Raw genomic sequence first — 14921 nt, 5'->3', positions numbered from 1 at the left:
CCTCTGTTTCTCCTGCCTGCACAAACCAGCTTTCTCCAGTGGCTCCAAAGCCAGTGTGTGGGGAGGTGCCATGGCTGAGTTTGGCCCTGCCAGGCAGGCACAAGAGTCACACACTCGTTGCACAGGAGCACCCCACACACACCCTCCCCACCTGCACCCCCTGGGGCACCCACTTCCCAACATCATCTGCACACTCAGAAAGCCAAGTGACCCCTGGCCAGGTTGTAATCCTGCCCTCACTGCCCACCTTGCAGGGGTGCTGGCTGCCCCCCACCAACAGGCATGTGCCCCACACGCCTCCTCCCTCCACACGCCTGCTCCATGCTGGTGGGGACGCCCAGCACGCACACATCCCTGGCCCCCCTCACTGCCTCTCACTCCCAGCCCCTATGATGTGGCTCCCAGCAGACCCCACGTATGGCAAACAAGACTATATCCATCCTGGGAACCCTCATCCATCTTGTGGACTCCTGGCCCCTCACAGAGCTCTGCCATCCCGCAGTCTGCCCATATCACGCTGGGGACAGGGCACCTCTCCACACTGATACAGGAGAGGGGGGTCACCCAGGAAAAGCTCCAGCACCATCCCCATTGAAACCCTGCCCTTGAAGTGCACCCTGGGCCTCCCAGTGTGCTGCTTCAAGCTCCTGCAGTTTTAACCCCTAACCCCTCTCCTGGCACAGCACTGTCCATCTGCACCCAGAAGCCCCCCATCCTCAGGATGCTCTTGCCACGGAAGGGGGTCTCCCTGTCCTGCAGATGCCACAGGGACCTTCCAAAGCAGCCTGGCACACAATGCTTAGGCTGTGGAGGCAGGACAGGACAGCCAGCCCTGTTCCTGCCGGCTCCTAGCCCCAGTCCAGAGCAGGGCAGAGCATCCCAGGAGACCAGCAGAGTGGCCAGATGGATCCCTGCTGGGCAGAGGAGGGGGCTGGGGGCAGGCATGGATTTGGATCCCCAACCTCTCCCCTCATCCAAAGAACAACCACAAGCACTTCTGCATTCAGTAGCTGAGAGAGACCGGGAACTCCTCCAGGAAAAGGGATAAGAAAAAAAAAAAAAGCTGGATTTCAAATCAGAGATCTCACTAATCACAGGCAGACTCAGCCCCCCATGCAGCAGAGCATGGGGTAAGCTGGCTCCCCAGCCACTGCTCACAATAATTCCAGGGTCAGAGGCTAAGGAGCTGCTGAAATAGCACCATCCACCCTACAGGGCAGGCAGGGTTCCACTCTGGGGGCCACAGGAACATCCCCAGCAGGGCTGCACAGCAAGCGTGGCAGCAGGCAGGTGAGGAGGCTCAGTACTTACCCCAGCCAGGAGGAAGGGGACCCAGAGGATCATTGTCAGACGGGGCGCCGGACGACTAGAGACAACAGAGAGGGCAAAACACAAAATAAAAACCAGAGCAGAGCAGGGAAGCCTGGGAAGAGCTGAGTGCAGAGGTGAGTCTGCAGCCCCTGCTCGCCTCCCCTTGGCTCACACCTCCTGGAGAGCTGGAAAAAAAAACCCAAGCCCTGCACACTGAAGGGGGGCTAAAAAAAAACAAAAAAACAAAACAACCAAAAACCAAAAAACAACACAAAAAAGGAAAAAAAAAAAAAAAGCACAAACTAAACAGAGGCTGGGGGCAGCAGGCTGCGGCACACAGAGGGGAGTGGGTCGGCACGTCGGGGTCCAGATGTGCCCGGCTGCTCGGCTGCCGCTGGCTGTCCCCACCAGATACACCTCCAGCCTCCTCCAAGAACCACACACAAGAGGGGAAAAAATATCGCAGGCCTTTCCAATGAAATCATTCCCACAAGCCCTGTCCACGCCCAGCGCTTCCTGGCGGGCCCCCCTCCTCCCGGGCAGGGCCGGGGTGCTCGCACTGAGCCCACATTCATCCCTGCAGACGGGCGGCTCCGCGCCCCGCAGCCCCCCCGGCAGGTTGGGGGGCCAGGCACAAAGCACCTTTCTTTTTCTTCTTCTCCTTGTTCTTCTTCTTCAGGACGGGCAGAGCCAGTGGCTCTCACCCAGCCTGAACAGGGGGATGCCCTGGGATGGGAGGAGCGGGGCCCCACTGCCCCCGGGTGGGTGAGCCCCCAGCTCTAGCTGTGCTGAAGGTGCCGGGGTATGGAGGTGCAGGCTGGGGGCTCAGGGGAGGGGGAGCACTGCCAGTGCTTTTATGGGTAAAATAAATGGTTAAATAAGAAGCACATTGTTACCACTACGGTGTTTTCATTGCACCTCCTGACATGAAGCAGCTGGAGGGGGTCAGGGTCTGGCATCCCAGCTCTCCATGCTGGGATAGGGCTGGGAGTCAGCCTGAGCTGAAGAAATGTCACCCACAGCCAGGTCTGTCCCTCCCACCCGGGGACAGGAGACAGCCCCAAGTCTACACTCCTGTCTGGGGTGCCAGGGCCCCCCATTGAAACAGGCATCAGCACTCAGGGTACCCCATGGCAGCCCAGCACCCTGGAACATCCTGGGGCACAATGTGGACAGGCTGGGCACAGTAAGCACCTCTTTGAACTTTATCTTTTCCACCCAAAAGGGTGGGTGGGGGTGTTGGTGCAGGAGGCTCAGCATGGCATTCTGCCCCCTCCCTGCCTGGACAGGCTGGCCAGGGACAGCCCAGTCATGTCCAGAGGCATCACCCCACTGTGACCTAAAAACTGAGCAATTAAAACTAACAGGGCAGAGAGACCACAGCCTGGGGCAGGGTCTGGGGGGCCAGCAGCTCTCCACAGCCCCTGGGCACAGCCCAGCACCTCACATCAGCAGCACTCCTGGGTGCAGGGGATGTTGTGTGGCATCGAGGTGAATTTGGGCATCAGCCCCTGGCTGCACCCTGGCCCCCAAAAGCCACAGCCTCCCCATCCTCCATGCAGAGGGCAGGGGGATGCTGGAGATGGGAGGGCAAGGCAAAGCAGAAAGCCCCTGCAGACAAGGAGGCAAAGCAGGAGCCCTCGCTGCTGGCAGCAGAGAGCTTGAAACAAAAAGTACAATCGTTTCATCAGGCTAAATTTGGAGCCTGAGTCCCTCCCTGTGCACTCACAGAGCCCGGCCAGGGCGAGTTGCCCAGAGCTGGAGCAGCTCCAAGGTGGAGACACAAGTGAGGAACAAGCCTGGAGCCCCAATCAGCCTCTGCTGGAAGCCCCCCCCGTGCTCCCCTCCATAGGGGTTCTGTGAATGGTGCGGGGGGGAGCACAGGCAGCAGAGCCATGGCACAGCTCAGCTCCTGCTGTGAGGACTGGAAGGGTTGGAGAGGTGTCCAGGGAGAGATGGGCAGAGCAGAGCAGCCTCCCACACCCCGTCTGTCTCCCAGACACTTCCCAACCACACTCTCCTCCCAGAGAGCATCCCAGCTCCTTGCTTTGCACCGGCACCACTGCTGGAACACATCAGCCTGCTGGCTTCCACTGAGAGGAGCTGAATGTTGCTGGGAAGCTGGTCACCCTGCTCTGCCCACCTTCAAATCGATACCTGCCCCACCAGAGCTGCTCAAGTGTGGTCTCTGCCCAGGAGCTATTGCTCTGCTGGGCTGTTGAGAACATTCCTTCAGCAAGGCAATGCAGCTCCTTGGACCAAACCCGGAAAGAGGGAAAGATTCAGAGGAAGCAGAAGGAAGTTCACTGAGCTCAGTAACACTCCCTGCATTCTTGCAGCCCTCACAGTGCCAGAACTGGTACCCTGGGCCTGCAGCTACTGCTGCTACTACCCAGGATCCAACTTGCTGTCCTCATCCCAAGGGAGATTTGGGGACGGACAAGCTCAGCCCCAAGAGCCTCCCCTCCTGCTGTGGGCCAGGCTCCTACAGCTTCCTCAGCATATGCCCAGCTCTGACAGCTTGCAGTGAGTCTTGCAAGCCTTGGAGGCCAGAAGCAAGGTTTGGCTGATGAGCCAAGGGAGAAAGCAAGTGCCTAGCCATGCTGGCAGTGAAGGGTCACCAGGGACAGGCTGCTGAAGACACCTCCCACCACCCTTCAGGGCCACGCAAGCTGTTTTATAAAGAGAAAATTACTCCCATGGGGCTTTCTGCACACAGCAGAGGAGCTCACGGCCTCTCCTGTCCAAGCACTGGTCTGCCAAGCCAACAGACCCCAGAGCTCATCCCCACACTCAGGGTCTCCTGGGTCAGTGCTGGTGAGACTGGCAGGAGAGCAGGGTGAGACCCCCACTCCTGCAGACCCCACCTCTCACCTGGTACAGGAATCTTTGGCTGAACTGCTGCATGGCTCCTTGGAGCTGGTTTCGCTGGGACTGCCACTGCTCATAGTTCCTGACATACTCAGCCGTGGGGCGCTGCCATGTGGTGGTTCTGGTGTTGTGGTCCACATAGTAATACCTCCCCCGAGGATCCACACGCTTCTCCCACCTGGGGACACCAGAGGAAGTTGTCACTGTCTGTCCTCAAACAGCTCGGAGGGTCCTGCTGGCAGCAGAAAGAAACCCCAGAAGACACAAACCATGGTCCTACACTGAGGAACATCCTACACCTGATGGCTGTCCCTGGGGCCCTGGATGTGCAGCAGAGGCTCGAGAACATCCATCTGCTGCCCCAGAATGAGTTAAAAGCAGACTGAGAGAAGTGCTGGGCTGCAAGCCCCTTCCCCAGCTGCCACACTTCTCGTGCTGTGGCTCAGCAGGAGATCTGTGGTTGAGTTCTGCCTCTTGGAAGTACAGGTGAGAAAAGCAGCTTGTAGTGCTCTGAGGGAGAAACAGCTGAGAGCTGCCAGGGCCCAAGGGCCCAGCTATGGAGACAATGAGTTTTCATTTCACTCTGACACTACAGGCTGACTTCAGACACCTGCTCTCTGTCTCCTCTCACAAGACAGAGATACCCTTTAACAGGAGGGCTCCGTTACCAGTCCCAGCATAACCACCAGTTTCACAGGTGAAGGGGTTCCTTTGTCCAAGAAGATCCATCAGAAGGAAATACAAAAGACTAGGAGCTCCATGCACATGAAGGCTAGATGGATCCCTAGACCCCAGAACTCACACCAGAATACTGTGAACATTCCTCCAAGACAGCTGCCCTCCATTGTAGACAAGGCACTGGGTCAGAGACCTGTGCAGGAGGGAAGGAGCACACCTGGCCTACCCACAAACCTACCTTCCTGGTAGAACCCCCTCCCTCTTTTAACACTAGAGAGATTTTATGCAGTTGCAAGGATGGGAAAGTGGCTGCAGTACTCACAGCTCAGCTGAAGGCAATGTGTGCCCACAGGAACCTGGAGGCTCCCGTGAAGGAAAACAGGACAGGCTTATATTTCACTTTCACATGTTACACTGGAGGTTAAAGCACACTCCTGTCATTCCAGCCTCGAACAAACTCAGTCTAGAGAACAACAGCTCAGCTGTATCGAGTTCTTTGCTTTGAGGAGCACAAAGAGGTGAGAATTCAACAAGCTTCTGGAAAGCACGTGGCCCCCAGGGATCAGTACAGCCTTTATGACCTGAAGACTGTTTACTCCTGCAAAGGAAAGTGTGGGCCTCCTGGACACCAGTTTGTCAGAATGCTTCCTGCAGGTTTCACAGAGCTGAGCAGCATCGTCTCTTGAGCACAAGCAGCCCCCAGTGTGGCCGAGAACACGGGAGGCCCCTCTAAGAGAGTCCAGGGTTCAGCTCCAGGTTTGGGACACACCAAGCCTGCCTGTTTCTGCCCACCAGGAGCTCAGCCCTCATCTAGAAACATCTGTTTTTCCAGGTGACATTAAGCCAACCCTCTCCCTTTCTTCTGGTGCTTGCTGGTGCCTCTTCCCAAAGGCCCAGCCCTCTGCTCTTCTCACAACTGGATGTGCTGCTGCTCCAGTGTTCAGTGACTTTTGTGGACTGTCTGGAAAAACTAATCCTCTAACAGAGGTCAAAAAAGAACCAATCAGAAGGCCTTTTTACAAATGCTGAAAAGACCTTTCTGAGGATACAGGGTGTGCTTTGAGGGCTATGGATGCTTGGTCATCTCACCCCCTTTCTTTTTAGGAATGAAAAAACCTTCCTGCCACCAACCCACCTCTCCAATGTTGGGCAGACTGTCCCATGCAGCTGCTACAAGTCAGTTCAGTATCTGAAACACCAGCTGCCCCCAGAGCCCCTTACCCAGGAGGAAGGGGTCTCTCCCATGTGGTGGTCTTGTTGTTGTGGTCTACATAGTAGACTCTACCATTTGGCAGCTCTCGCTGTTCCCACCTGCAAGAACAAACAAAAAACCATGAGTCACCTTGCTAGCACACATTGGGTCCTGGCCGAGGTGGAGCTGAGAGTCTTAAGTCTAAGAGACTTCACAGACACCTTTTTTCTACTTTAAATCGTGCCCCAACAGCCTCCCTAGGAAGCCTGTTTGCATGTGTGCCCATTCACTCAGACAGCAGCTGTGCAGCCCAACCTCCCCCCGGATCACTGAGCTGTGAAGAATTAATAATCACTTATTACCAGGCAAGTCCAGAGAGCTGCATCTGGTGGCTCAGCCAGCCCACCTCCTCCCATTGCTTAGCTACAGCATTCTAACCTTTATTGAAAATAAAGAATGGCAGCAGGTCTACATGGCAGTTGTTTGCCTTGCTAGATGGAGCCTATCGGAAAGGTGCTGCAGCAGTCAGCTTTCTGAAAACAGGCATAATTTGGCACAGAAACTCCCAATTTCCTCAAGAAAGTAGGAGGGCTGGCATAAGACTTCATACAGCATCACTTTTATGTCCTGCGAGTTTCTGATGTAGTTTTTGCTTGGTTTTTCCTAATACATCTCAAAAGTGGAGCCTTTCAGTTTGGGCTGGGACTGAACTCTCTCCCTGTCAGCCCTCCTGCTCGCTGCTGACAGATGCAGCTTCCAAACAAGGCATGGCCACCAGGCACCTGGCTCAGGGGTGGCCTTGAAGGGCAATGGGTATGACAGGGAGGCCTGGCTTTACCTGGCTACACTGCAAAACATTCTGTGCCTTAATTCATTCATGAAAGTGCATACTCTGGCAGAGGCAAAAGCTCCATGCTTTCCTGTCAGCTTTTATTCTGTGATAGAGAGAGGTGAGCTGGCAGCTACTGACAGATGAAGTGTTCTCCTGCCACGCTGCTGCTCCCACAGGTCTCCCTCCCGATTCAATCTTCAGCCTCAATTAATCATCACAAAAAGCCCTAGGACATTAATACACCAGCTTCTGCTGTGACAGCAAGGGAATAAATCTGGGCTTGCAGAAAGCAAGCAGCACTTGGGAAGTAGATGTTTTAAGTCCTAATGCCCCATCACCCTGGCTCACACTGTCCCTGCTCATCCTCAAACTTCCCCAGGGGATGATGAAGCCACCAAAAGGTGACCTCAGCCACAACCAAGTTGTGTGGATCACAGTCTTGATGCCACTCTCAAAAGAGATGGGAAGACATAGACAGGGAGATCTCTAGTCACATTCCCAAGCCCCAGCAGCATGCCATCAGCCAGGGACATCATGAGTAGCCTGAGAAACACCTCTGCCCTGGGCTCTTCTTCACAGGCTTCCCTGCATCTCATCTGTCATCCCACCAGGGACACAGGACAACAGGCTCTTCCTCTGGGGACCCTCAGTCCAGATAGCATCCCCCCCCCAATGCCTGCTGCCACATTGCCACCAGCATGGATGAGCAGTGGTTCAGCCAGTGCTGGATGCTGGAGCCCTCACCCACCCGTGCTCCTGCTGCATGCAGGAAGGTGCATGACAGCAAGGACACAGGAAGTGCAGACAGCACTGCACTCACCCTCCTGACGGCCTCTTCCCTGCAAAGGACCATCACTGAGAGAAACCACACCCAGGAGCCAGTGGTTCTGTCCCTATTGGTCCACTTGGGAGCCCCTGTGTGAGACCTGGGACCCCATGCCAAAGGTTTTGAGTGCTGCAACCAGCAGCTTGCCCGCCACACACGCTCCCCGGCCACGCAAAGAAACACTGCCCAAGCCAGGAAGTTGTGAAGGAGGTTCTGGGCACTGTCAAGGCCGAAATTATTCATAACACCTTCCAGCACCCTCCAGGCCCTAGAACAGACTCCTGGTTGTGTGAGAGATGCCATGGTGCCCACCACATCTGCTGCAGATGTTCAGAAACAGCTATCTGAGCAGAAATAAAAGCTCAGGATCCCCAGGTGAACCCGGCTGCTCCAGACCCTGTCTGCACACAGCCCAGCTGGGGCTCAGCACAGCCCCAGCATGCAGCTTGGAGAGGCTGCCACCCCTCCAGAGGCTGGAGGGAAGAGGAGTGTGAGTGCTCCCCATGCTCCCACAGAGGAGAGAAGACTCTTGGAGAATAATGCAGGGCTCCTGGAGAAAGCAGGAGGGACACCAGGCTCTCTATCTCTTCAGCATCAGAGCAAGGGGCAGCTCTGCAGGGAATGTTACTCCTGCAAGCAGCAAAGCAAGGGCCATGAACCACGGGCTCTGGAGTGCTCTGTGCAGCCATACCAGTAGGAGCTGGGCCAGCAAGGGGTTATCCTACAGAGCATGCTGCTGACACAGCTGAAGTGCCCTGGCTTTGTCTGCATCCCTCCTGCCTGAGGCACCAGCCCAGCCAGCTGCATCCCCACCTCTCACCCTGGGCCCCACACCACTGGTAGAACCAAGACCTCGGTGTGGTGAGCCAGCCAAAACTCAGCCACCCTAGATCAGGTCTCAAGAGTTCCCCAGAAGCTCATTTACACCACCCCAGGGCCACAGTGTTGTGTACAATCCCTGTTCAGTAAATTCACATTTGTGCAAGTCCCTGTTAGCACAGAACCTGGTCTGGCAGCTCTCAGGACAGGGCTCACACCATGGAGACCTCAACAGACTCAATTCTCTGCTCTCCTTCACCTGGGAAGACCTTGATTCTTGGACTCCACATGAGCAGGCAGGTCAGTCCAATATGTAGCTCAGCAAACTCCAGAGGGTTGCTGCCCTCTCCCCTCCTACAGATCCCATGGGTGGGACAAGGAGAGACAGACTGGCAAGGTGTTAATCAAAAGTCTCCAAAGATCCAAATTCCACAAGCTCAGCCTGGAGGAGAGCTCCCTACCCCTCTACTGCTCTTCTCCAGATGTCTCCCCAAGCACAACTGTTTTATCTACCTCCCCTCTCCAACATCTGCAACTTTCTGGTGTGTGAGCACAGAAGGACAATGGCCACCCTTCCACCTGACTGGACCAGGTAAATACAACTGGAGTGTCTTGGAAAGCAGCAGTTGCAACCTCTCCAGGTCTCCAGAAACCCTCTTGGTGGGACACCCATGGGCTCCTCTCTGCCACAGGAAAGAAACAACAGCAATTTCTACCTGGGGCCATGCAGAGGTGGGGAAAAGGAGGCCTTCAGTCTACCTGGTAGGAGCAGAAAGGGGCATAAGCTCTGGCTGGAATAAAGACCTTTTCAGAGCACTGGACTTTTCCAGCTGCCTGGAAACAGGAAGCACTCAGTCCAGAGAACAGAAACCCTCACACACCCTGCATAAAGGCACACTGAGCCGTTAACCCTAATTACCTGTGACTGACACACGAGCGAGGCCCTGACCTTCCAGGCATCGCCTTAGCCAAAGGAAAATAAACAGCTCCCTTCATAGGAACACAAGACATTTTCAATGCCCCCCTCTCACCGCTCTGCACTTTCAGTCCAGAATTAAAGGTGTCTGAAACACAAGGGGAGAATAACCCAGCTGCAGCAGTGAGGGGGGCTGAGCCCAGAGCCTGCCCACCAACCCCCCAAGAGCCAGCGAGCCTCCCGGCACAGCCCAGCCTGCCACAGTCTCCTCCCAACCCCTTCCCCCCATCCCACAGAAAGCAACAGGCACAGCTAGGTGAGGGTACTGCCCAGCTCCTCTCCACAGTATCCCTGGAGGGCACGCCAGCGCCCCTTTGGAAATCCCCATTCACTCACTGATGTATCTTCCTCTGACTGATTTCCTGGGCAGCCCCAGGAGAGCAGAGAACTCAGCTGCTCCTCTGCACACTGCAGACATGATTCACTGCGGATCACCCAGAGTCCCGGACCAGAGGAGGAGGGACACCCACAACAGGATCAGACTAGGGAGGACAGGCAGTGCCAGGACAGTGGGACACAAGGATGCCTGACAGCAGCCTCCAGGCTCTCTCTGCTCTGCTCAGCACCATTAATTCAACCAACTCCCAGTGCAGCACAGGCCCCTTACTCAAACATCTCCTTCCAGCACACAGCAGTGCCCCAGGTTGCTCATGTCTGGAGCCAAAAGCAAAGGAAAGGCTCAGATAGAAAGCAGAGCTTACCCGGGGGGCAGAGCATCCAGGGCTGGCACTGCTGCCCGTGCCGCTGGGGCACTGGAGCCGGGAGCTGCCTCCTCTGCCTCTCCAGAGCTGGGCAGGGCAGGAGTAGTGGTGCCATCAGCCACGGGTGCTGCTGCCGGCGTCGCTACGGTTGCTCCCGCTGCTGGGCTCTCCTCCTCAGTGTCTGCAGGACCCACTGCATCTCCGTTCACTGCCAAGGGAGAGATGTTAGCACCCAGAAAGGGTAACAGGGACCTGAGTGTTCTGCAGCACCCACAGAGCCCCGGTGCAGAGCAGGTGGTGGGTGGTGTGATTCCACCCAAGCACAGGACCCATGGTGCTCCCAGCCTGCAGCAAGGGCAGCACCTCCTTCACTCAGCAGCCAGCTCCCCCTGGGAACCTCTTGTCCTGGGACAAAAGCAGCATGCTGCATGCCTGACAGGAACTCAGCAGGACCTCAGGAAGGGCTGGCACAGTGTGGGTCCCCCTCAGGCAGAGGGATGCTCAGGCTCTGCAAGCCAGTTGCACTGGTAAGAGCTAAACATTGCTGGAGACTACTGAACTTTTGGAAAAGGGAAGGGGAAGAGACAGAGCAAAGGAAAACTACAAAAAAAAAAAAAATGAGAAGGAAAATGCAGACCCAAAAAGTGAAAGGGAATTTGGTTGACAAATATTTTTTTTTAGATAGCCAAAAACTCTGAGACTTGGCAGGCCAGTAAAGGGTAACTTCTGCTACAAGGGCTGTTTTAGAAGAGCCAAAAACGTTGTGCCAGTCTTCAAAAGGAACCTGCAGGAGGATCCAGATAACTACACTGTGATCAGTTTAACCTCAGTCCTGGACAAAGCAAGGGAAAAGCTGATCCAAAGTTCACCTGATAAGGAAAGGCTCCATGGGGAACACAGGCAGAGCTAAGTAACGTGGGTGGGGAGAAAACACACCATGAAATAATCTCTTTTTACAGTCAGATAAAATTGCAGCTGTGAGAAACACAGTGAGGACATTCCTATAACAGTCTGATCAAAAAAAAATGGTAATATCACCAAAGTGCACCTGACTGAAGAGAATGGTTTCTAGAGGTGTTCCACAGAACACAAGACAAGGTGTCCACCACTAACCCCATCCCCTGATGCTTGACTGAGAGCTCCTTCTCCCTGCTTTGGTGAGGCAAAGAACTCAAAAACATTTTCCCAGAAGATTGATGGGCAACGTCAGCTGAACACTCCCAAGCCCAAAAAAAGTCCACTCAGTTGTGGTGACTGTCCTCCTCACTGTAGCATCAGTTACATTACTGTCCCAGTACCCTTTAAGAAACCAGGATTTTTGTCAGGGAGACCCCAGAGAGGAGCCACAGAAATCACTCCTGATAGGCAGGAGAGAAGCAGTGCACTCTGTGGAGCTGCTCAGCTGATGCAAAGGAAAACCAAAAAAAAAGAAAAGAAAAAAAGAAAAAGTCAGTTCACAAGGAGGAAGTTCCCAGGCACCACAAAATCCATCATCTTAGCAGAACTTCCTTTTCCCTCCCAGACCCCCCCCCAGCTCTGTCTCCCCCAGCAGTGCAGGCTCACCTGTGCCGTTGGCCATGCCCGCCTGCTGCGTGCTCTTGCCCGGCTGCCGGTGCCGGCTCCTGGCACTGGGACTTTGCTCTCCACTCCCGGTGCTCTGCCTGACCACCCCATCTGTGTGTCTGTGTGTCCTGCAAGGAAATAAACATGGGAGAGGTGAGACACACCACACACCTGACAGAGAGAACCCTGCTCCTGCCCTTCTGCCTCAGTCTTGAGCTTCCGGGCGAGGAAGGTGCAAGTGTCCCTGCTGAGGGGACAGAGGGGAGAGCTGTGGGATCTGGCAAAGGAGGGGACGAGCAGCTGGGGGAAATGGGGGCTCAAATCATGGCACAGGCTGTGACAGGCTCAGATGGGCTGCTCCATCTCTTTGGGCCACACTGGAGCTCCCTCGCTGCCATGGCTCCCAGGCAAACACTTCTCTGACCACCCTGTCCCCTGAGACAGCCCAAAGGCCTTCAGGCAAAGGCTGAGTTTTCAGGTGGAAAGATGCCTGGTCACTGCTGCAGATGGGGAGAGGGACAGAGCAGGGTGGGAGGGGGATGAGCAGAGGCAGAGCCCAGCCACCTCCACCCAGGATCCCAGCCCAGGGCAGTGACCCCAGAGGGTGAGGAACACAGAGATTAGGAAGTCAGTTTGTCCCAGCCAAGTTCTCCCCGTAAAAGGGCAAAACCCACAAACTGTCCCCACATCTCAGGGCTGGGGCTGGGAGGGGACAGCAGCTTGGCAGCAATAAGGCACAGCAGCAGTGATGCCACCCTCACCAGCTCCAGAAAACCCTCGGTTCCTCCCACTTGTTCCAAAGCTGCTCTCCTTGGGGAGCAGCTCCTGAGAGCAGGCACAGCAAGGGCTGGGGTGGGGAGGAGACATGGAAAAGCAGGAGATGGTTGTTGAAAATAGATCAGATAACAGCCTTGGGCAGAGCAGCCCTCAAGGAGGAACTGCTGTGGCCACTCCAACCAGCCATGGACCTTCTCAGGAAGACAAACCCCACATAGGGAGTCTCTGAGGGAATCCTCAAATGGTGAACCCACCACAGAAATCCCAGCTATCCCCAGGACCTCATTATATGCTGGAGGTTTGCTTTGGCCACCAGCATCTGGGGACCTGGAGCATCTCTGGGCATGAAATGGACCCCTCTCTTCCCCATGTGGTGAGGTGAAGGTTGCCCCTCACTGCCCTAGCACAGGGCTCAGCAGGGGACATCAGCAAAACAGACCTCCCAAAAGTTGCCCAGGACCCACAGCCCCACATTCACCCCACAGTGAGGCCAGCACAGCCCCCAGAGCCCCAGCTGGAGAGGAGTGGGCAGGTGGCACCACCAGATCAGCCGTGGGGCACGGGAGGGATCTGGTCCCTGCCCTTAGCACAGATGAGCTCAGCGCTGCTCAGAGAGTTTTTAGAAACCAAAACAGGATGTTTCCAGGCTGCCAGCCGGCCACACAGGGTTACCAGCCCTGAATTAGCTGCCCAGCCCAGCCCTCCCACGAGTGCTCCCATCTGGGCATTGTCTTTATATAGACTCCTGGAAACAAACCCCGTGAGGCCACGTGAGAGCAGAGGGGCTGGGAATGGGCTCTTAAAAATAGGAACCAGGAGAAAACAAACTGGGATGGGAACAGCCTCCTGTGCCCAGGCTGGGGACAGCCCACCTCCCAGGCAGAACTGCCCTTCCCTGCCCACTCCTTTGGGTGGCTGCTCCACCGTGTGCTCTTCCCCATCGCTCCTCCCGGGCTGGAAGCAGAGGGTGCAGATGATGCTGAGAGGGAAGCGGGGTCAGGCAGGGTGACATGAGACATCTGAACTCCTCCCTCTTGCCAGAGCTGAGCCCCTGTGCCACAGGAGCTGCCATGGGTCTCAGGCATGATACCCAGAACAGCCATCTCCCCCTGCTGGGGTGCCCAGAGGTCCTGGCAGGAGATGCCAGCAGAGGTGGCTGCACCAGTCTCAGACCAGACCACAAACCCTGATCCTCATTTATATGTTACACTTTCCAGCAGACCACAGACCCATCTCACAGGTTGTTCTCCAAGGCCCTGAGCAGCCCCACAGCCCCTATGGTGCAGCAGGCAGCCTGCCTGCTCTGTCCTGGCCATTCCAGGGCTGTGTCACACCAGGAGCCACGTCCCTGGGGACATCCCAGTGCTCCATGTAGGGATTTACAGAGCAAGGGGTCCCACGAAGAGAGATGAGTGACCTGGAAGAGCATCTCCCACCTGCCCTCAGGGATGCTCATGCCTGTCTCTACCTAAGCTTTAGGACATCACACAGAGAAAGCAAAGCACTGAAGAAATCACCAGAGTTTGCATGAGCTCGTAGCAGGTGACAGCAGTTTCCCACAGCCATCCTCAATCCCACCACAGCCTCTCCTCAGGGTGATCAGCAAACCAGGACCCTACACTCCTGGCTGTCAGAGGAGACCCTCTTGGCCACCACAATACAAACGAGGATTGTGGCACCCAGGACACCAGCTCTCAGCCAGGGACCTCTGGGCTCTGTTTACTCTCTGCACAGAGAGCTGTGGAATTTCACACCCCGTCACCAAGATTAGCAGCAAATCCCAAGAGGACATTTGTTCAGGAGAAGAAAGAGAAGCCCTGACCAAGCAGTTTCCCTTGAGGGGACAGTGTAGAAATAGCTGAGGAGCAAAGAATGACCCTTTTCTTTCCATCCTGCCTCTGAGCGGGTTTGCCAGCATCCATCACCAAGCCATGAAAATAAACACAGCTCTGCATATAAACAGAGCAAACATCAAACAGCATTCCCAAGCCCAAAGGGCCCACACTCCTCTCTGGAGAAGGCAGCTGCCTCCGTGGTGGGCACGTATAGCAACAAACTGAGGACTTATGTCCAGAACAACCCTAAACTCAGGTGAGTTTAGGATGAACTAGAAAGAAGCAAGGATGCTTCCTGTGCCAGAATGACTGCAAGCACACCTGAAGGTCTCTGAAGGTCCCCAGCAGAACTACTGGTCAGATATCACCACATGCATCTCACACACTCACAGGTCCAGGCAACACCAGGAGCAGAACCAACTGACAGGCAATTGGAAGGCAGTCAGGAACCAGAAGTAAACAGACACAGCAAGTCACCAGGCTGAGCTTCCCAAACTAGAATTTTCTTTGCAGGTTTTCTACCGCCTCCTGACAGCTGCC

At 55.5% G+C, this 14921-nt stretch overlaps 1 protein-coding gene across 3 annotated transcripts in view; it reads right to left on the bottom strand.

Annotated features, from left to right (window-relative positions):
• The window catches only part of WWP2 (WW domain containing E3 ubiquitin protein ligase 2), a 32611-nt gene that overhangs the window by 8430 nt on the left and 9260 nt on the right, over positions 1-14921 (bottom strand). For all 3 annotated transcript variants that reach the window (XM_030457812.1, XM_030457811.1, XM_030457810.1), the window contains exons 7-11: positions 11770-11897; positions 10207-10414; positions 6082-6171; positions 4186-4360; positions 1312-1366 (exon numbers count right to left, since the gene is read on the bottom strand). In XM_030457812.1, the coding sequence (XP_030313672.1) occupies positions 1312-1366; positions 4186-4360; positions 6082-6171; positions 10207-10414; positions 11770-11897 (656 nt within the window). The remainder of the gene's footprint in view (positions 1-1311; positions 1367-4185; positions 4361-6081; positions 6172-10206; positions 10415-11769; positions 11898-14921) is intronic.

Source organism: Calypte anna, chromosome 11 (assembly GCF_003957555.1).
Source record: "Calypte anna isolate BGI_N300 chromosome 11, bCalAnn1_v1.p, whole genome shotgun sequence".
NCBI lineage: Eukaryota > Metazoa > Chordata > Aves > Apodiformes > Trochilidae > Calypte > Calypte anna.
Note: the sequence above shows the minus strand (reverse complement) of the source record. Positions and strands in the feature narration are given on the sequence as shown.